The sequence below is a fragment of the Phytophthora infestans genome, genomic scaffold (assembly GCF_000142945.1).
Source record: "Phytophthora infestans T30-4 supercont1.221 genomic scaffold, whole genome shotgun sequence".
Lineage (NCBI taxonomy): Eukaryota > Oomycota > Peronosporomycetes > Peronosporales > Peronosporaceae > Phytophthora > Phytophthora infestans.
Genome location: NW_003303538.1, coordinates 39,910 through 61,684, shown reverse-complemented (window position 1 = coordinate 61,684; position 21,775 = coordinate 39,910). Strand labels below are relative to the sequence as shown.

Genomic DNA, 21,775 nt, shown 5'->3' with positions numbered 1-21,775 from the left:
GCAGCGGTAGGTCATCGACCAGATTCATACCACTCAGTGGATTACGCGCCACTCCGCGCTCGTCCTCACCAGGACCCAGCAGTTGGTCATTGACCTGACCTGCACCGCTCCGCGGATAACGTGCCGCACCACGTACGCCCTCAGGGCAAACAGCAACCTCGTTGCTAACAATTTCGGACATACCAATGTCCAGCACTACGGCCGCCTCGGCCTCGTGCTCGCGCCAAAAGCGCTTCTGCTTCCTAGCAGAGGTGGGTTCATGACTCACCAAAGCTCCACTAGGAGCAGGGTGCGACGCACCCAGCGTTTTCGACTTCCAGTCGATCCATGGCTCATGACGTTCCAGCCATGCCATGCCAAGGATGAGGTCATACCTCGCATCCAGGTCTAAGACCAAACAGCGTTCCACGCTATCGAAGTTCTCAAACTTCACTCCAAGGTCGACAGAGACCTTCGACACAGTTACCAGTGTCCCCGTCGCGAGACGGACAGAGATCGTATCTCTCGTTGGCACTTCCAGTGCCTCAGCATACAGCTGACTCCCTTCCAGGGTGGAGCGACGGGCGTAGTTGCCCGAGGCTCCCGAGTCAATCAAGACTCTCCATGGCTTTGCAAAGCCCTTCACGTTCGCTTGAACGACCAGCAAGCCCGGCTTGCACACACTCTTCTCGTAAGAGAGCTCAGCTCTCTTCGGGGCTGAGCCCCGTTGTCCTCTACCTCTTCGAGGCACAACAGAACTCAGTTCTTCCCCAGTAGGCCGCCCCGCGCCTACTGGGAGTTGCCGTTTCCCGGCGATGACCCGGAGGGTTGGCTCGCCGGAGCCTCGCGCTTCTTGCGCAGAGGGCAATAGGCCCTCAAGTGCTTAGTGCTATTGCACACAAAGCATCGGCGGATGCCGGCGCGCTGCTCCGCAGCAAGAAGCTCCGCTTCTTCATCTTCAGCATAGCTGAGGTCCATCGGCTCTGGACCGCTCGAAGAGCTTGCGCTACCAGCGCTCCAACCAGGTCGCGCCGACCTGAAGTTGTGCTCGGCATTCAATGCCACATCCACCGCCTCTTCAAAAGAGTTAGGGTGTACACGGAGCACTTCCGTTCGAGCTGCGCTCACACGAAGTCCCTCCATGAACACGGTCACGCTGACCAGTTCCGGAAGAGGGTCCGCCGCCATTCCGGCGATAAGAGTTCTCAACTTTTGGACATAGTCCAATAAATCCTTCTTACCCTGGCGGGTAGCAAGGAACTTTGACCGGATACAATACGCCTGATTAGGCGGCGCGAACACGCGCGAAAGCTGTTGCTTCAGCTGATCCCAAGTGGGAAATGCAGCGTCAACAGACGTGCCGCACGTTAGTGCCCATTCGCGAGCGCGACCTCCAAGCCTGGAGATAGCCAGCGCCACGCGCTGATGCTCAGACTGGAGCAGGGCCGATCCCATGGCCATCTCGACCTCACGGGTCCAGAGAAGGAGATTCTCTCCATCCTTCCCCTCGAAGGTTTTTACGCTCACCATGAGCGGTTTCAGTCTCATAGACTCTTCACGCGTCATCGACGCCGCCGCCGTTGCGGCGCTCATCTTCTCTTGGACATGCTCCAAGAGCGCGTTCTCGTAGCGGGAGAACGATTCCAGCCTGGCAGTGACCGCCTCTGGACCTTGCGATGCAAGATGAAGCGACGTCCTCCGGGCCAAGCAAGGACATAAGCTTAGTAAGCGCGTCCTGCTGCGCCGGGGGCAAATTCGCGAACACGAGGTGTTCCATCCTCGCAGAGGATATAGTCAATCGACTCAGGAGCGGGATTGACTACAAGTGCTACCAAGTGCAGCGGGGCTGCCGTAGCTTTAGCGTCAGAGGAAGACGTTCGACTCAAAGAGTCACAAATACTAAGTTCCTTATCCAAAGGACACTTACAGCCCAAGACCAGGGCTCAAAGTTAACACCTTACTTTTATGCTTCAAAACCAGAAGTCTTTTATTTACTATTATTGCGGCCAAGCCGCCTAGGGGTAAATGTATCTCTTTAACTATCTAGCATAGTTAAACCTAATCAAATGCATAACGTGTGGCTTTCAGCCAACGTACTGAGAGACCTTGTTAACTCTCCAACTTATGTACTGAGAGTTTGTTAACTCTCCGGGTACTTCGTACCCCTGTGTGCTCCACACCATGTAACCCCGTTACATGCTCGGTATTCGCTCCAATAGAAGACTTGTACACCTCGCGTTCGCGAGCCAGCTTCTTTTGCAAAGTGCTGATGAAAACGTCCCGAGCTTGGACCTCGCAGTGCAGACGATTCAAGTTCTCTGCGTGTCGCTCCATAGTGGCCTGAACAGTGGCGAGCATGGCGTCGTTCTTGGCGTTCGACTCGCGGAGGATCTTGACATTGTGGTGAAGAGTTTCAATCTCAGCGTTGGCAGCCTTGAGGAACGCCTCCGCGTTCTCACGAGCCATGATTTCGGGTGCCACCGAGCGTGCGGCGGCAGCAGCCTCGGACTGAGCAAACCGCAACTGACGCTCCAAGTCAGCAACTCGTTCGGGTAATGCCGACAGCGCGTCAGGAACAGGCTGTACCGCAGCGAGGACATCATCGAAATCAACAGCAGTCTCGAGGCGACGTTGAGTGTGTACATCGCCGTGGAGAGGAGGCGCAACGCTGAGCTGCACTTGGTGACGAGTCATTGCAGTCAAGTACGTAATTATCGAGGTCATCATGTGATCGCCCGATGCCTCCGTACTTTCAGCCAGCATGGCGCGCAGCGAATCTTCGGTGAGTGGTGGTGTACTACCAGCAGTTGCAGGAGGAGCAGCAGGATCCATCTCCGCGGATTCAGCGACCGACGGGAGTGCTGCAGGAGCTGTCGGAAGGAAGTGTAGCAGACTGAGGGACGTTCGAAACCTCGGCCTTGCCCTCCTGAGAAACAAGTCGAGTAATGCGAGGTGATGAGCAAGGTACCCGATGATTCAAGAGAAGGATGGGCTTACGTACCTCCCAGCTGCTCACGCTCGCGACGTCTACGAGGATTGAGACGCTGAAACGCGTCGGACACGGCTCGATTCAGACGCTTGGACATACGGTGGCGAGATGGTGAATTGAAGAATGAAGAAATGTCACAACGGGCACCAGTACCGTGGCTTCCATTGCGACAGGGGCAGTTGTGGTGTAGTGATTTCTCCGTGGTTGCGGATTATCACCCGTCGACAAAGACGTGACACCGCCCAAGTTGTTCAAGCGACGAACCCTCGGTCGGGTGATGTACGGAGACGCCAAGGTGCAAGGGACTCGACGGCGTCACCTCCGAGTTTTCAACAAGTATCGGATACGGCCCTATGTCACTGAATCCAGGGTGTCCTTATTATTAATAATGGACTGGCCGGATTCGCATTCAGCGGACCATCTACGGTACGAACCCTCAGTGGCGGTTGGGATGAGTTCGCGGAATACTCAGCGACCTTTGGAAGGCACGTTAACCGTCTGGGACAGGGCGCGGACCGTTAAAAATGCTCATGCGACAGTGCAGACGACGCTTGGCATGCAAGAAGATCCATAACGGATCATTGTTCACTTGATATTTGTATATTTGATTAGGACTTCTTATTAGGACTAGACCCGAAAGGGTAAGCTTAAATACAGAACAGAATTTCCACTCAAGCACACAGAGCGACGTCCGGCTTCAAGGTAAGCGTCAGGTCAAGCTTGTTTGAGTGTGTTATGCCTGTCGGTGAACTCGAAGCTCTGTAGCGAGGGTTCATCCGGCAAGGCCAAGAGACTTTGTGTATTGGCCGATTATTATCGGGAGGTTTTACGTGACGGCTTATTGTTGCCTATTTGCACGACTGGGAGTGCTTGAATTGCCTCCCTTTTATTCTTCCAACCGAGTGTTGAACACTCGGTGATCTCGTAAAAGGCTTACCCGTGCCTGGTACCCTTCCGCTGTTGGGACCACGAGGATTCAAAACACCTGCTAGCTTTGCTCGTGCTAGTAGCGTGTTTTACTGGTTGGCCTATATAAGTAGTTTACAAGGTCCAGTTTATCCCGGTGCAAGGGCAGAACTGGGGTCTTCAGGTCCGCCCGAACGATCGTTTACTATCCTAGTAGACGTATTGTTGTGGGAACATCCTAACTACATTTATAGCTAGAGTTCACGTGGGAATTCCAACACCACACGAGTGTCCAGCCGGCGCTGGAGCCGGAGCCGAAGGTGGAGCAGGAGGTGGCGTCAAGTGCCGGGCTGCAGCTTGTGTCGTGGGGGGAACTTCCGGCGTATAGTGTAGTGAAGCCCGACGACGAGAAACCCCTGACTGGAGTGGAGTTGCTTGTGTAGGTGTACGAATACGTTCAGGATATGGCAACACACGTGCAGAGCGTGGGGTATCCGAATACGACCGCCAGCGTTATGCATAAAAGCAGAAGTTGCTGTCTGTAGTGGAGAGCATCGCAGAGTCCGGGGCATCGAGGCTCAATATTAATACTAGCTAGGATGTTGCCGTTTGCTGCAGACGGAAACCTCTTGAATGTGAATAATCTATGCAATACGATAGGCTGGGGGGAGATTGGGTTGGCGCGATTTACCAATCCCCCAATCCAATTTGGAGTAGAACGCACAATGTACCCTCTGTATCTCATGATCAGATTTTGGGTACATTACATTAGCTCGGCTGCTAATATTACCGGTACCGTATGTGAATCACCCCCAAACAACTGGATTCGCCGACAATAATTATTAAATAATGTTCAAAAAGACGAGCAACGAGTTCGATGCCCGGACAAGAATGGCCACTAACTGCATTAACAGCAATCCATTCGATGCTCATGACCGAGACCCCTTCCCTTCTTTCATGACGGCACTGGCTGATGCGCAGTCACCAGAGGAGTTTGGATGCACAGGTTCAGCACTGGACTGGAGCATTGACACTCTCGCTGAGCTAAAGCCCGTCATTTTCTCACCGCTACCGCAGCAGAAATTTGGTGCCAGCACGTTGGGGACACCGCACGGAACTATCGGATTTTTCGAGGACGAGAAGCAGTACGAGGTGCTGCGGACGCCGCTACAGCCAACCCCGTTAATTAAGCTGAATCGACGCTGCAACGAGACCATGCCACGATGTGAAGGAACACCGCGAAAGCGACGGGGTAACATGATTAATTTGCCTCATCCGATGGCGAAGCATCGGCGATTACCAAACCAAAGCTCGACAACGCCATCTCGATCTACTCCACCCCGACCGTCCAAATGGAACCAACTCGGTACCACCGAGAATTCAATTTGCGAGTGGAAGTCCCCAGCGATGAGACCCCCTCAGTGGTCAGCGTCGCCCATTGGTATACTCGACAACAGGCAACAGCGTTGTGCAACGCCGTCCACGCTGCATTTCGATGCAAGGACCCCGTTCGTGCGCTCGCCACGAAGCACGACGCCCAAGCAGAGCTCAAAGCTGCGGCTGTCCTTTGGACTTTCGCCCATCACTTTTCTATCCCCACAAGCGGAGGAGAAAATCGAGGAAGAGAAGAGCAGTGAAGATAAACCGAGCAACGGAAATACTCTGTTTCTCGACTCGCTGTTTGCGAACGAGTCCGAGAAAGAAATCAGCGAGCAGCAAGCTAAGATGGAGGATGGTGGCCAGCAGGATGAATGCACGTCATCGTCCCACGGCAACTCTACCTCTGCTAGGATGCGCTTCTCATTGATGGAGCCAGTGCGGTCGTCGATGCCACGGCGCCGACGGCAACAAGCTTTTATGGAGGCGATGGAAGCAGAGGCCCGTAGCAGCGAGACCTGCGGCAAGGTGTCGCCCATGAGGTAAAGCAGCAAAATACTACGTAGTAGTGAAGAAGCATTACACGATGACGTTAAAGCGTGTGGCGTAAAAGCAAGACGATGTCTCTTCTTGTTAATTAAAATGCACAATAACTTAGCAACTTCTTTTCAGCAACTCAATTGGCCTTGGGGCTGTTGGCGTGACTGCGGCGCGACACCAGCCGACGTTGCACACGGAAATCTCCAATCCAATATCCGTCCGAGCGCAGCGCGTCCTCCAGCATGTCGGAGCCGGATCTGCTCGAGGTGCCGTGCGCGTCCTGCTTAGATGTGAACGTCGCGCGACGCGAGCGCTCGTTGTGCTTGGTACTGCCCGTCATACCCGTGTCAGCGCGCCGCCTCGGCACTCTGTGTTTCCTCTCCTTTACATCTGCGTTCATGCTGCGCGATACTGTTCCTCTAGATGTCATTTTACTGCATCTACTGTCGCTAGCCGACGATGTGGACCGGGGGCGCGTGGCGTGTCTCCGTTGGAGCTCTCGGTCTGTGGTGTTGCTGCGAGTGCGCACGTCCACGAGGCTCATACTATGTCTGGAAGAGGAGCAAGCCGACATCTTAGTAGCTCTGCTAGATCCTCCGACCTCACTGTCGTCGTCCTCCGACTCAGTCTCGGACGGTGGTGCCGTCGCCACCTTCCTGAGCTCAACCTGTAGCGACTCTAGCGTTTCACGCGCCATAGGTGCCACCACTGCGGTCACGGGCGACTGGTCTTCCTGCTTATATCGTTTTTCGTCTTCTTCACCATCTTCTTCTTCCTCATCTGGCTGTGTGTGTTCCTGCGTCTGCTCAATTTGGGGCACGCGGGAGCACGAGTAGAAGCCCCTGGCGTAGCGTCGTCGTCGCGAGTCCACGAACCAGCAGGCGAGCGCCACGGCACAGATCGCCAGTGTATAACGCGGTGTCACGAGCTGCACCAGCATTACAGCGAGGCGCACAGTAGCGGCCGTCAGCAGTATCAGCAGTAGCGCCAGCGCCCCGCCGGCTACGCACATGAGCTGCAAGCCCATCCAACTCGATTTTTTGTGTAAAATAGTAAAACGCCTCTGTGTGAGCTAATTAATAGCGAAATGAACTCCAGTGCAATTTTGGCCTGAAAGGTGTTCGGTGACGGAAATGTGTTTTCTTTAAGATGTGCAAATTCAGGATGTACTGAAGTTTCAGCAGCCGGTAAGTTCATTTCTGTGTGCCAATGGTATTACAGTATTTTGCCTCAAATAAGGAAGCTATAATAAATAATTCCGTTTGGCACTGTATCTTCACAGCAGTGCTTAGTTTACAACCTCTATTACGAAAATACCTTGGGAATTACATTCATTTCAGGACTCTCTTATTGAGCCAAAATCCTGTAGTGACTCACTAAAACATGCACATGTAGTTCAAATTGGACAGTACAGTGCATGTATCAGCAAATTATAGTGCTGAATCTGATTTATTAATAGCGAGCATTGCGGCTTGCCCGCGGCTTGATTTTCATCGTCCACAAACATGTCGCCGAGAATATCCTACATACAGTGCCAGTGCCGTGACCTGCAGCACCCAATCTCGGGTGCACGTGGGCGATATTAGCATACCGGTACATTTACCGCACAGAGCCGAGCGTGGGGTGGGTACCGGTAAATATTCTTGTAAATATGAAGTACATGTACATGTACAGTGCATGTATCAGCAAATTATAGTGCTGAATCTGATTTATTAATAGCGAGCATTGCGGCTTGCCCGCGGCTTGATTTTCATCGTCCACAAACATGTCGCCGAGAATATCCTACATACAGTGCCAGTGCCGTGACCTGCAGCACCGGTGCACGTGGGCGATATTAGCATACCGGTACATTTACCGCACAGAGCCGAGCGTGGGGTGGGTACCGGTAAATATTCTTGTAAATATGAAGTACATGTACATGTACCAGTGGTAATAGAACGCATTGGTGGGAGTCGCAAGTTGCAGCCATGCGTCGTGGAGACATTTCAAAAGAGCACGAAGAAGCAGACGGCGATCGCAGCGTCCATTTGAACGTCGTATGCGCGAGAATTGAGGTGGCGAAGCCACCACCATTTGGCCACTGGAAGCGGTGCGTCACACAACTTGTGTCACACAAGCCTACATCCACCTGCCAATACCCACAGTGTTTTCTATAAGTTGCAGCTCTTGGTGTCCGAGAAGCGAGACCACCGAAATGCCCTATGCTCATGGCTGTGCCAGGACATTTATTAATACTTGTACATCTACTGTATTATATCTACGAAGTAATATCTACGAAGTAAAAAACAATTTGCTCTTGCCCCCACATCGTACTACGATGTGGGGGCCCCTACGATTCGTAGGGGCAAGAGCAAATTGTTTTTTGCGGTCCGCAGATGGGTCCAACATGTCATGTTGGACTACCTTTGCAGCCATCTGCGGAGCGAGGCTACTACCACAAAAATACTTTGCTCTTCAAAAACGATATCGGCATAGAGAGGTTTCGCGCGTATCTTCGATGGTTGCATACGTCCTTTGAAGCGCGCGGTGATGCTCGGACTGCTGCTGTCTGCACTGCTCTTGGCGCGTGGGGCCCGGGGCTCAGGTGACGAAGCGAAGGACCAATATGCTGTTTTGGCCAACCATCAGCTTCAGCGCGACGATCAGCTCGAGATGCCGCTGCAGGAGCTGCTAACGAAGCCGCTGGACGATGAGGAATTGGACGCGCGACTGCAGCGAGATTTCGTCTTCTGCCGAGAGCTTGGCGTGGCCTCCATCATGTATGAGACTGCAAGCAATGCAGATGCGGAATCCTCTGAAACGCTGGACGTAGACGACGTGGCCTACTGCAACCGCCTGCGCTACGTGCGACAGCAAAGGCTGCACGCCCGAGAGATGCGAGAGGCGCTATTCTTATACGAGCAGAGAAAGAGTTCCAAGCAGCAGATAGAGACGAGGTCTGTAGACGACGTGAGTTTCCAGGAATTTTTCGAGTTGTATGCGGCGAAGACTCGTCCGGTGGTGCTGCAGCTGAAGGAGAACGAGAAGGACCCGGTGGCGCAACTGCTGGGACTGCACACCATCAGCGATGCAGAAGATGCCACTAGTCAGAGCACGATGGAGGAGTTTCTAAACGTCTGCTTTGGACAGGAGGCTGAAGAACGAAATGGATTTAAGGTGAGGCCGATGCGTGTGGGGCACGAGGCGTGTGCTGCGAGTTTGGACGCCACTTTCCGTGTGCCGATTTACATGACACACGACTACGTGCAACGCACGAATGCATCTCGATACGAAGCGTTCTTGCCTGCCGTAATAGATCTTACTCCTGTCAGCGCTACAGAGGTGGAAGCAGCTCCAAGTGCACGGGAGATCGTGGCGTGTCCGTATGGACTGCACTTGCTGGCGATCTCACTCAGACACGGTGATGCCACACGCATATCGATATTTGACCGCAAGTTCGAGCCGATCACGCATCCCTCTACAATGCAATACACGTTACGGGAAGTTGCGGTTGGAGCTGACGCTAATGTGGCGACAGGTTCAGTAGAGACGACGGTGTTAGACACGGATTATTTCCGGCGAGTGCCGGAGCTGTACAACGCAGTTGAACTGAAGTATGGAGATGTTCTCTTTGCCCCAGGCGGCGTCGTCTCGACAATGCGCTCAGTGACTTCATCATCGACTTCGAGAGGAACAAGACTACTCCGTTTCTGCTATTGTGATGCTGCCAATATTAAGGAAGTGAAGCAGTCTACTGGTCTAGATGCTCTGCTCATGACAAGTGAGAGCAAGGATGAGGGAGTCTATGCCTTGCTTCATGCTCTCCAAACTCCAGGCTTCGACCCCTCCTTTTCACGCCGCCCAACAGCCAATGATGCGACCTGGAGTACGTTCGTAAAGTGGCCACGTGACCCTGCGTACCTGACCAAGAAAAACCGGAGACATAGAGCCAATGGAGACGAGCACGAAGGAGAAGATGAGCAACTGTCGCGTCGTGAAAGGCTTAAACATTGGCAAGATGATAAGCGATGGGAACGATACATCGCGTCTCTCACGTTGCCCGTGGCGTGGCCACCTATTGTCGTTAATACGACTCGCACGACGGCCACGTTGCGCTGGCAGGAGCTCTATCAGCCACTGAAGCACGATCTTACCAGCTACGGATACGAGGTGAGCTGGAAGCGCGAGGATCAAGCTGGACAAGTGAAGGAAGAGGCTGTAAATGTGACCCACGATCAGCTATCGCGAAGTCGAATACCTTCGACTCTATTTGGGGACGATTTCGATGGACGTGACCTTGAAGCGGTGATCACTGGACTGCAAGCTGAGACTGCGTACTCGTTTTCAGTGCGTCTTGTTGTGGGGGAAGCTCAAGGTGCTACGAGTGGAGCTTCTCGTCGCGTTCTCACTAGTCCATGTGGTCCTCCTTCTCACATTCGCGGCGTTCCGGGGGTTGTCGGTATAGAAGAGACGTGTGTGAATTTACAGTGGCTTGACGCTGAGGACGACGGGGGCAAGAGGATTGAACTGTATCTCATATCGACAGAGAACTTACCAGAAAGAGGAGAGGAAGGAGACCTCAATACTGGCAGAGGTGCAGACAATGGAGCGCTAGTTCGTGAGCATGAGAAGGTCATCGCACTGAATGCCAGTGCTGGTTCCAACCAAGTTGCTCGAGAGAGGTTGAATTCTGGTGCTACGTGGCTATCGACAAGAGTCTGTGGTCTATTCCCCGGAGCTGCTTACACATTTCGTGTTGCTGCGATGAATGTGCTGGGCGCTGGCCATTGGAGTCATCGCAGTAGTCGCGCAGAGATTTCTCGTCCACATCGCCGACACACATCCACAGAGAATAGAGACAAAGCTCAAGTCCTCGCTATTCCGACGCTAAAAGGCGTGGGAGATTCTGGCTACACGGCTGTAAGTGGCGTCAATATCCTCTCGCAAAGTGAACTGTCTGCACTAATAGCCCAAGATCCGCATCGCATCCTTCGAGCCTCAGGAGTGCAAGCTGAAGACGAAACTTTGACACATGTGGTGCTCTCCGATTCAAGAGAACAAGTGCAAATATTGTCCAGTAACAACAGCGAAGGGGTCGTGGCAGTGGAGCACACCTTTGAAGCGTGGACGGGGCACTACAGTCCGCGGATGTTTGACGTGTCAGCGGAGTTGATTCTGGCTGATCCACCCGATGCTTCTCAGCCGTTGAGGAATTCTCATGCCGTTCGTGATCGAATCTTGCTGGCAGTGCGAGGAGGAGTGCCGTTTGTGTTCAAGGTACACCATGCACAGCGAGCGGGTGCTTTGGGACTCGTTCTTGCCGATGCAAACGGATATTGTGCGGGTGGATTTGACCAGAGTTGTGTGCCTGGATCCGATAAGAGACGCGGTGAAGGGTTTGCAGCTCGAGAGAAGCATATTTTGTGGGAACGAGCGCGTATTCCGTGCGTGTTGGTGCTGAAGGAGGCAGCACAGCAACTACTGGCACGATTCGACTCGGGAACTGGATCAGGCGAAATGGCTACATAGCTGGTTAGCCGACTTGGCTACATATAATTTACGATCGAGCGATCTGTCGCATGCACTACATGTTCATGTATAGTTGTGCACCTCCAATTCGGCAGGGCGGACCATATCAACAGTGGCAGGGCATAAGTGCACAACGTAAAGCAAAAAAACAAACGCAAATCCAGGGCACTGATATTTCATTTGTTAATTCAGTACAACATTTACGCCAATCTTCTGCGTAATCTTAACGTCAGACGCGCGAATCGCGGGCGAGCAACAGCGCTTCCGGTCGCGATAGGCGTCCGGCAAGGCGGCAAACAACGTCCGCCGACCGCTTAAGAATACTCTGGATGGTAGTGCGCTTCTCTGCTTGGGGGGTCTTAAAGCGCTCCGTTGCCCAACGAGCAAGCTCCGAGTGAGAGCATGCAGACTTGTGCTTCTCGCACAAAGACTGCTTTTGTGCTAGAGTTAGGGACATGTAGGAGGAAGGGCGATGTCCCATTGTCTTTGGCGGTAAAAATCAAAGTATGTGTTTGTATGAAGACGTCCGATCCAAAATTTAAAATCAGATCGATGCGGCGTGTCATCCCTCGGCGAGGAGGGGAAAACCGTTGAGGTTAATTGCTAGGGTGGTGGTGGGCAAAGGTATTAATAATTGCGCATCCGATTCGCATAATCATAAAATCTGGCAGGGTATCGACTGATACCGGTGCCGAATTGGAGGTGCACTGTATTGCATATTGTTATTCCTTTGTAATTACATGTACCGTATGTACGTTCTTAGAATCCAACTTACACTTACAGCATTAGGCAAGGACGGCTGCGCACAGTGGCAAAGCCAAGCTGAAGTGGGGGATGGCTACAAATCATGGCTAACAGTTGGCTACATTGTGATCCCGAAACGACGCGATCCGAGATATGTGACGTGTGCTAGGTCTACTTGCTTCATATTAGCGATCAGGACAGACTCTGTACTGTACTGCGCTTCATTTGACGCTGTCGACAGCTCACACCAATCGTAAGGCGAGGCTTTCGCCATTGCAAAGCAGAGCTCGTCCAGCTTTCTTTGCCATATCTCTTCGGTCGCAGGAGTCTCGACCTCTTCCGTCGTCCTTCCAGGCTGGCCGACCATTACCGTATCTTGCACTGCGTCCGGTCAGTTTGAAGGGCCTTTCCAGTTTTCCGATTCAGCTGGTGGTCATTGTCTCGGCTTGGAGATTGCCACTCACGTACACGCCACGCAACCGAGCGAATCCCAGCCCGTGACTGCAGGATGAATCCTGGCCGGCTTCCCACTTCAGCTGGTATGCAACAAGATAGACAGCCAGGAACCGACAGCGGTACAGAACTAGGTCGCAATCATAGCGGATTTCCCCATGGGAACAACGACCTCTCGACGGTCGCTAGCAACAGTAGACCGGAGTGGCGTCGAGACGAGCACGGGCGATTCATGCAGGCGTTGGAACTCTATGGCTCGAGACGGACAGGAGACGAGTGGAGACTCATCACTGCTTTCGTGGGTTCACGTACTATTGAGGAAGTGCATTTACACGGGCGACAATATCTCCAGCGACTAATTCAGTCATTACCCTCTTCTCCCGAAGCGACGAATGCAGGTCGCTACCTATTCAGTGCAGGCAGTCAGAATGACCCAAACCGACAGAACTACCAGAACTACCAGGTATCCAGAGGTGTTGGTCCTCAGAAATTGAGAGTCAGTAAGAGGCCTGTTCCAGTCCCAACCGGGGGTACTAGCGCTTTGAGTGCCGCCGCATTAGAGTGCGCTCAGTCCATGAGTGTTCAACAATACCACAACCAGCAACTGCAGTACCAACACCACGCAGGTATCGCTGCTTCACATCGGAATGGGCGGAGATCTAAGCCCTGGACATTCCATGAAGAAAAAGCTTTCGAGACAGTACTAGCAGGTTGGGCCGGAAGTAAGTCATACCCTTGGGCTCGAATTGCAGCGGCCATACCGGGCAAGACTGCTAACGACGTTCGTAGTCGCTACGAAGAAATGGTAGGAGAAATCGCCTCCATCGAGTCTGGGGAGGTTCCGGCATCTGAAAACCCCAAGCTAAACAATGTTCCTAGAGGCCAAACAGCTGTGCGGCCTCATGGTTTAGCGTCCACGCTCAGCCAGCGTGCAGTTCCACCCCCACCGATTGAGGTCCCGCCTAGAAGTGTAGGCAAAGGTGAGGTTTTGAAGCTGAAACATGAATCTGTACGTGCTAGAATCTTACGTGTGATTCGCATGATTAGATGGGGCATCAGAGAGTAGCACGCGTAGCAGAAGAGGTTCCGCGAGCGGGATCACTATGCTTAGTCCGACATTTCTCGACTATCTGGCGAGAGAAGCTGAAAGCGAAGAAAAGTCATCACTCCCGGCGCTACAATTACCGTTCCCGGGATTAACAAACTTACCGTCCCCTTTGTTCTCGCCGACACTGCTGCCAACAGGATCTCCTGGTTTCTTCAGTCCTGGCAACAAAAAATCGGCAGCTCGTGGCCAGCAAGGCAAAAAGCTGTCGAGCTCAGATGACGTTAAGATGAACGAAATAGACACTGGACCGACACCTGCGGTGAACAAAAGCGAAACCCTTCGACGCTCCTCAACTCCGCGGATATGGAACGAATTTCTCGCAGGTGATTTCAAGCTCGACGACACACCCAGAAGGAAAACGCCACGATCAAAGAAATCACATGATAAAGGATCCAAAGGTAACGCAGAGAAACGAGAAGACATCGAGATGCCTGATGCTTCTGCCGCCTGAGAGAAGAGCGAGTAAACAAGCAGGTGCGTGCGAGATAAACACTGTAGCGTTGTTAATGGGGCGACACTTTGAACTTTCGGGGTTTGCACGTGAATGTACTTCCATTGCTACCTACAACCTTCTCGCAAGGGGGTCGATCGGTTATCTACTACTTCAAGAAGTACTCTCTACCGGTCCTACTCGCTCGACTAACTACTAACTACTGCCTACTACTACTCCTACCGTGACCGACTCCTAATTTCTACCTTTGGCGCTAGCTGCTTCTGCTTCGTAGCCTACGTTTTGTGGTCATCTTCCCCCATCTACTTCGTCATTTTGGTGCCCCCTCCACAGTTGCTCGCTTTCTACAAGTTGAAGCGAGTGGTTAGGAACTGTCGTAAAGGCTCCGGGAAGCTCGCAAAGTACGCGGCCCAGTTCTCGCCCAGACTCGACTTGAAGCCGTGCACGATCTGGTACAACATATCCTTCAGTTCCGCGTTCTGGATCTGCTGACCTTCAAGAGAAGCGATGGCACCACACATGAACATAAAGTCAGCGACGATGCCGTTCGGGTTCGCCTTGACCATGTAGCACAGGCCTAAGAAGCAGTGCTCCTTCTCCTCTGGTGCGCGGACGTGAGCGAGAGCGCGGCACCAGCGCTTCGCGAACTCATGCAAGTGGGGCGCCACCACGTTCGGGCACACGTATCCGAGTCGGCCGATCGTGATCGCGCAGTTCTCCACCAAGTTACGAGGCAGCTTGGGGCGGTTGATCATGCTGATCAAGCGGCCCAAGCAGTTCTCGACGTACGGCTCCATCTCGGCTCCGATGCGAATAGCGATCTCGCCCACCGACCAGCTGGCGTTGTTGCATACAGTAGCAAGGTCCGGATCGATGTTCTCGATCAACACCGGCAGCAGATCTCCAAGACTGGGACGGAGAATGTTCGGCGCGTGCTTGGCCAGGTCGCCCACTACGCCCATGGCACTTTGTCGCACGTCCATCACGTCGTGACGCACGCAGCTCATAAGCACATTCAGGATATTGGAGCCATTCAACAGCGCCTCGCTGTTGTTCTGCAGACCTTCGATCATGCCCGAGATCAGATCCAGAGCGCACACAATGAGCTCCGGGTCGCCCTCGTCGAACTCGTTGGGACTTTGCTCCGACATGGCGTCGGCTAACAGCTCATTCTCCACGATACGCTGACAACGAACGTACACGTTCATGGCGAACTCCTGGAAGCCGTTGCCCAGTGCCTGAGCCACGGGCGCCAAGCACTCAAACAGCGGGAGGATCTCGCGACTGCGGTCTTCCAGGGCGTTCCACTTGGCAATAAGCGGAGGCATGAGGATCTTGATCAGCTCCAAGTGGTTCAGATGTTCACCGATCGAGTCTGCAAGCGTTCCGATGGCGTCGTACAAGATCAGCAGGTTTTTAGCCTGGTACTTGCCGAAAGCAAACATGAGGTTCTGTAGAATAGGCGTCAGGTACGGCACCAGCTCCTCGCGAGCTTCCTCTTCTAGCGTGCAGAACGCAGAGCATGCTGCCTCCTGCACCTTCTTGTGTGGGTCGAGAATGCGCTTCAACATACCCTCCACAAGAGGCTTAAACAGCATTTCGTGGTTGCCCTGTTCAACGACCCACGTAGCGTAGCGACTCAGCGTCCAGCACGTGATACTACGGATAAGCGGGGCGGGGTCCTCTAGTTTCTGCAGTAGGAACGGGTATAATTGTGGCAGGTGAGGAGTGATACCGTTGTAGCAACCATCGGCGATAGCTCCAAGCGCCAAGATGCCGCTCTCCACAAGTGGCCATGGCTGCTCCTGTGCCAAACGCTCCTGCAGTAGAGGCAACAGTGTCGGAAGAATGTCATTCCCGTAGCCATTGGCCAGGTTGTCGAGACTTGCGGCCGAGCAACGACGCAAGTTCCACTCCAGCATCGAGTCGTCATCGTCATCGTCATAATCGTCGTCCTCATCGTCATCGTCGTCATCGAGGCCGCCTCCTTCGTGGCCACCGCCGGCCTTGCGATGAAAAATGGGCTTGATGTCCTCAGGTCGGTCGGGCACGTTCTCATTCTGGTTCTGTTCCTCTGCCTCGAAGTTGGCCAAGTCTTCCTCACTGTACACCATGCGCTGAAACAACAGCGGCACAATCTGGGCCAGATACGGCTGCAACATGGGTTTAATGTCGTTGAACTCACGCAGATCGCAGAAAGATGCCCAGAACTCGCACGCCTCGAGGGCTACGTTCTCGTCCTCGTCCTGGTTGGCCCGCAGGATGAACTGGATGATGCTGTCAAGGTGGGGCACGAGATACTGCACGCCCACCTCCAGCAAGATGACGATACTCTTGCACACGAGCCTACGTACGTCGTTGGACGGGTCCTGAGTGAGCAGTGAGATCCCGGCCAGGAAGTTCTCCATCTGCACCACAAGGCCCACGGGCATGTAGATCAGCACGTTGTTGAGACACTCCAGCGCGTCACGACGAAAGTTGGCATTCTGGTGGTGGAAATACTGAAGCAGCTTGGGCACCAGCACGTTGAGTGGGCGGCTAGGCGAATTCTCGAGCTTGGCCGCCGAGTCCTCGCAGATCTTGACAAGCGCACCGAAAGCTCCAGCCAAGGCGTTCTCGTCCTGCTGCTCCAGAAGCGCATGTAGCGCGGGCATGAGCTCGGGCCACTCGTCTAGGAAAGTGTATTGGGACACAAAAGTGGTGACGATGGAGCCGGCCGCGTTGCGGATGGGAGACAGCGGGTCGGCCAGAATTCGCAACGTCTGCGCGCGGATAACGGCGAGGATTTCGGCCTCGGTGGGGGTGAGCACAGCGCTGGCGTCGCGGGCCTTGATATTACGCTTGAGCAGAAGTCCGGCCAGCTGGCGCACGTTGGGCTCGGCTTGTGCGGAGCAGAGCAAATGAACCAGGTAGAGATTAAACTCAAGGTTCTTCTGGAACTGCTGCAGACGCTGGTAGGACTCGCGCTGCACCTGGTTGTTGGGCACCATGTAGGCCTGTAGGAGCGCCACCACCTCATTAAGTAGCGCAGGCTGTGGCTGCCACGTATCGCTCATGGTCGACGAGTCAGGCTTGGTCTTCGATCGGCTTTTAGACTTCCGGCCGCTTTTTAGGTTCCCTGACCGCTCGATAGCGTTGTTGTTTTTGGAGTTTAGATAGGCAGGAAATGCAGATATACAGAGGTAATACCGACGGCCAGGAGACGCTGCACGCGGGGAGAAAGAGACCAAGCGACGGACCGACGGAGCTACTACTGCTGTGCCCACGAAATGAAGGAGAAGGCCGCCCAACCAAAGGGATGAGGAATTCGACCAATGAGCGATTCTATCTTCTTTTCAACCAATCACAGGCACATTCCGGAGGACGGCAAACCTGAGTCATCATGCGGTTGACGAGCAAGTCGGGGTGGACAACATTCATTGCCTGATAGAGTGCCTCGAACAAAGCCGTCTTACTGAGTAAATTGCATTGATCGACAGCAATGCTGCTTCAACTGTCTCTATGTAAGTGATAGCTTTGAAAACGACGATGGAATTGTGGACATCATTCGCGCTTACAGTGCCACCAAACATGTTGGTCGCTTGTGCTCGGCGTGGTAGATTGAAGACTGATTGAATTTAGTTGTTATGTAAAATGCATTCTCTCCTTCGAGAGGTTTCCTAACTGCTCATCCTGTTCACCTTCTCTGCTGACGCTCACCTTCTCATGAATGACGAGATCTTCACCATCTCATCCGCGTGCGTGACTCCTCAGCGTCTCTTGGTCTCATGTAGATCTTTTGTGAGTTCCGACACTCCTTCCCGGGCGATCATCCTGACAACATCACCAGTTCACGCAGCTCCTTGAGGCGTGGCGCGGGGAGAACCTTCGTCAGGATATCTGCACGCATCTTCACGGACTCACAATACTGCACCCGTAGCACGTTCTTTTGTACGAAGTCCTTCACAAACTTGTGACGCGTGTCAATGTGCTTGGCACGTCCGGACGAATCCTCTCCCTCCAACTGAGCTATTGCAGCTTGGTTGTCGACATGAAGCACTGACGGCTCCATTAGCTTTAGTCCTACCTCTTTGAGACATTCCATGATGCCCAGCATCTCCGCAGTTGTCTGTGATGCTGCCACGAACTCTGACTCCATGGTCGACAGTGCAACGCACGCTTGCTTCTTGCACAGCCATGCTACTATCACTCCTGCAACCATTAGTACTCCTCCTGTTACAGACTTCCTGTCTTTCTTGTTGGACGCGTAGTCTGCATCGCTGAACGCTTCCACCAGCACCCCAGCATTGTTCATTGTGTTCTTGTTGGTGTTCATTAGTGTAACGGGGTACGTAGCACTAAGTGTACCCTGGTTACATGAAGTGTGACACTTCACACTTCAGGAGTATGACATGTCATACTCCGGAATATTTGGTACAAGGTACCAAGGTCATTCAAAACCAACCATTGGTTAAATGACATTGCATTTCTATAGGTAACTGATAGTTTGTATTAACCACAAACTTAACCTACCTATAAATATACTCAGTTTACAATCTACCTTATTTAGGTCACTTCCCTCTCTTTAATTAAAGAGGGGACCTGTGAACTGCCGTTCACTGAGAGTTTGTATACTCTCGGAAGATAACTTCCTCTAGCGCAAGGTGCTGTGTGACCCCGTCACACTTGGTAGCACCTGTAGTCAATCCACGCCATCGCGGGTAGACTACCTGAACCTCCGAAGTTCGTTGCCATGGATAGGAACGACTTCTCCCATATGAACGACTCTCAGTTCGAGTCGGTTCGGAAGATGGCAGGCATCTTCGGGATGGAGGCCCTGCAGAGCCTGGTGGTATCAACACCGGCTGAGCAGCTCGAGCGCGTCAATGCATTCGACGCGTACGAGCAGGGCCTCATCGCGCATGTGCGGGAGAACCTGCAGGCTCCGGCGGCGGGAGCAAACCCGCCTCACCCGAAGCCAATACGGCTGAAGGTAAAGCCGTATGAAGGGAAGGAAGGCGAGAACCTTCACTTCTGGGTCCGAGAAGTAGAGCTCGCGATGGACGCGGCTCTGATCTCGACCGAGCAACTGCGTGTTGCTTTTGCACTCTCCAACCTTAGCGGTCGTGCTAAGAGTTGGGTGTACACTCGGGAAGCGACATCCCCTGGATGTTTCACATCCTGGGCTCAGCTGTGCGAACAGCTCCGAGCCGCGTTCCTCCCGGCGAACTACGAGTACCGCCAGCGTTCGCGCTTCCTCGCGTGTAAACAAGAAAGACGCGAACTGCACGAGTATGTGCAAGAGATACGGGAGCTCACGGCGTCCCTAGTGGGAAACCCACTCAATGAACACATCAAGATGACTGTGTTCATGGACGGCCTTCGAGTGGGCCCCGCACGCACTCAGCTGTTCCGGGTGCAGGCAAGCACCCTTGAAGAGGCGATTCAAGTAGCTCTTCAAGAAGAATACAGCCATCGCCAGGCGCGTACGCCGGCCTCAGCGTGGCCTGGGAGTTCCTTGTCGGCTCCCGGTCGAACAAGCCCCAACGGACCAGTTCCCATGGAACTCGGGTCCGCCGAACAGCGTGACATCCGCTGCTTCGGCTGTGGGAAGATGGGCCACTTCAAGCGCGACTGTCCCGCGGAAAGACTCCGCAGACGGTCCTTCCCCAAGCCCGTCCTCAAGGGTCGCTGGCAGAAGCCAGGATCCCGGGGACAGGGGAACGCAGGGAACCAGTAGGGGCGGGGCGCCCTACTGGGGAAGAACTAAGTCTTCGTGATGGGTGCGCGGGTGGCGCGTACCACGGGGACTTAGCCCCTGAGAGTCTTCGCACTCTCGAATCGGCGAAGAGCAGCGGCGGGTTGCTCGTAGTACACGGATGTGTACGGGGTTACGATCACCCCTTTAGAATCTTGATTGACTCTGGGGCGTCGAAGAATTTCGCACGCCGCCAGACGGTTGCTCGTAACAGCAACAAGTTGTCCGAAGCTTTGCGAGAAAGCAAGGGCAACGGGACGGTGTCAGTGCGACTGGCCGACGGGAAGGTCGTCACTGTCCCCAACGTCCAAGTGGATCTGGCTGTCAAGTTTGAAGACTTTGACAGCCTCGAACAGCTCACTGTTCTCGATATGGATCCATATGATATGATCCTGGGCATGCCCTGGCTTGAGAAGCACGAGCCCTGGATCGACTGGCGAGGCAAGGCAATCGGTGCCAGCCGCCCTGCGCAGTCCGACAGAGCATTGGTGAGTCATGTTCCCACCTCTGTCAGGACCCGGGGCGCCCGCGAGGGCTGCCAGGGTACCAAAGCATCCGGCAGATGCTTGGGAGTCGTCGACGTATATGACGACTCCGAGGATGTTTTGATGGTGGCCGCGCCCAGAAGAGGCGCCGGCCAAGTGGGTAACTTAGGTCCACAGGCGGGTAACTTAGTTCCGCAGACAGCTGCAGCTGTCATGAACACTGAGAACAGCGTGTTCAGAGTGGGTAACAGAGTTCCACTCACGGTCGCCCAGACCATAACTGAAGAGGAAGACGTCGGATACGCTTCCTGTGTGGGTAACACAGTGCCACACGCGGTCGCCCAGACCTTAACTGAAGAGGAAGGCGTTGAACACGCTTCCTGTGTGGGTAACACAGTGCCACACGCGGTCGCCCAGACCTTAACTGAAGAGGAAGGCGTTGAACACGCTTCCTGTGTGGGTACAACAGTACCACACGAGGCCACGAGTGCCTCGGATGTCGTAGCGACGACATCCCTAGACGTGGGCAGCAAAGCTCCCCGTCACAGAAGCCGTCGGCAAAGACGCCGCCGCCGCCTCAAGTCGGATCCGAACTTCGTTCCGATCGACGTCGCTTCAAGCGACTCGGAGTCCAGGGCCCGGGCTCCTCCGACAAGGCCGGTGGAAGAGTGCTATCACATCTTCGATAGCGAGACGGGTTTACCCGTCAAGGCATCTGGTGTCCACTTGGAACCGTTGCCAGAGGTTGCAGAGATACTGAACCTCGAGGAAATGACGGCTGAGTCTTTCCTGGCCAGCCTCAAGGCTGGAGAGATCGCTGAGATGGTACTCATAAGACCTGAGACCACTCAGGAGGAGCTGAACTCCTCCTCTGTCTTGGACGAGAACGTCCTGGAAGACATGAACAAGCAGCGTCAGGCGCGCTTGGGTTCTGAGATTCTCAAGAACCCCAAGGATCCGGTGTATCCTTTGGTGACGGAGTATGCGGACGTGGTGAATAAACACCCACCGACCCAACTCCCACCGGATCGAGGCGTACGGCACGAGATTGATCTCGTGCCCGGCACAAAGTATTGTGTCACGAGGCAATGGCCTCTCCCGCGCGAACAGTGCGAGGTCATTGATGCCTTCTTCGCCGCGAAAGCGAAGGCAGGCATGGTGCGGGAGTCGAAATCCCCGCACTCGACGCCGACTTTCTGCGTTCGTAAGCCGAACGGAAAGTGGCGTCTGGTTCACGCTTATAACAAGCTGAACAACGCAACGGTGCCGGCCCAAACACCGATCCCACGAAAGGATGTGTTGTTGAACAACATGGCCGGGAGCGTACTGTACAGTGCGCTGGATTTGGTAGACGGATACTACCAAATCCTGATGCGAGAGAGTGACATCCCGCTCACCGCGGTAAGCACTCCAAGCGGCATGCTTTGGGAGTGGCTCGTCATGCCGCAGGGCTTGTCTAACGCCCCGGCGACGTTCAATCGCCTGGTGACGCAATTGT

The 21,775-nt window shown here is 53.9% G+C and overlaps 4 protein-coding genes across 4 annotated transcripts; 2 read left to right on the top strand and 2 right to left on the bottom strand.

Moving 5' to 3' along the window:
- Positions 1–5,927: 5,927 nt before the first annotated feature.
- On the bottom strand, positions 5,928–6,803 carry PITG_21179 (uncharacterized protein; the record flags this gene model as incomplete). Its single annotated transcript, XM_002895225.1, has 3 exons — positions 5,928–6,168; positions 6,250–6,443; positions 6,612–6,803. The coding sequence occupies 3 exons, from the start codon at positions 6,801–6,803 to the stop codon at positions 5,928–5,930; spliced, it is 627 nt and encodes a 208-aa protein (XP_002895271.1).
- Positions 6,804–8,548: 1,745 nt separating this feature from the next.
- PITG_21178 (uncharacterized protein) lies at positions 8,549–11,299 on the top strand (the record flags this gene model as incomplete). Its single annotated transcript, XM_002895224.1, has 2 exons — positions 8,549–10,574; positions 10,629–11,299. The coding sequence occupies 2 exons, from the start codon at positions 8,549–8,551 to the stop codon at positions 11,297–11,299; spliced, it is 2,697 nt and encodes an 898-aa protein (XP_002895270.1).
- Positions 11,300–12,728: 1,429 nt separating this feature from the next.
- On the top strand, positions 12,729–14,055 carry PITG_21177 (uncharacterized protein; the record flags this gene model as incomplete). The annotated part of the gene is made up of 3 exons (XM_002895223.1): positions 12,729–13,367; positions 13,425–13,476; positions 13,556–14,055. The coding sequence occupies 3 exons, from the start codon at positions 12,729–12,731 to the stop codon at positions 14,053–14,055; spliced, it is 1,191 nt and encodes a 396-aa protein (XP_002895269.1).
- An 82-nt stretch (positions 14,056–14,137) lies between these two features.
- On the bottom strand, positions 14,138–17,238 carry PITG_21176 (transportin-like protein; the record flags this gene model as incomplete). Its single annotated transcript, XM_002895222.1, has 1 exon — positions 14,138–17,238. The coding sequence occupies one exon, from the start codon at positions 17,109–17,111 to the stop codon at positions 14,400–14,402; it is 2,712 nt and encodes a 903-aa protein (XP_002895268.1).
- Between the last annotated feature and the right edge of the window lie 4,537 nt (positions 17,239–21,775).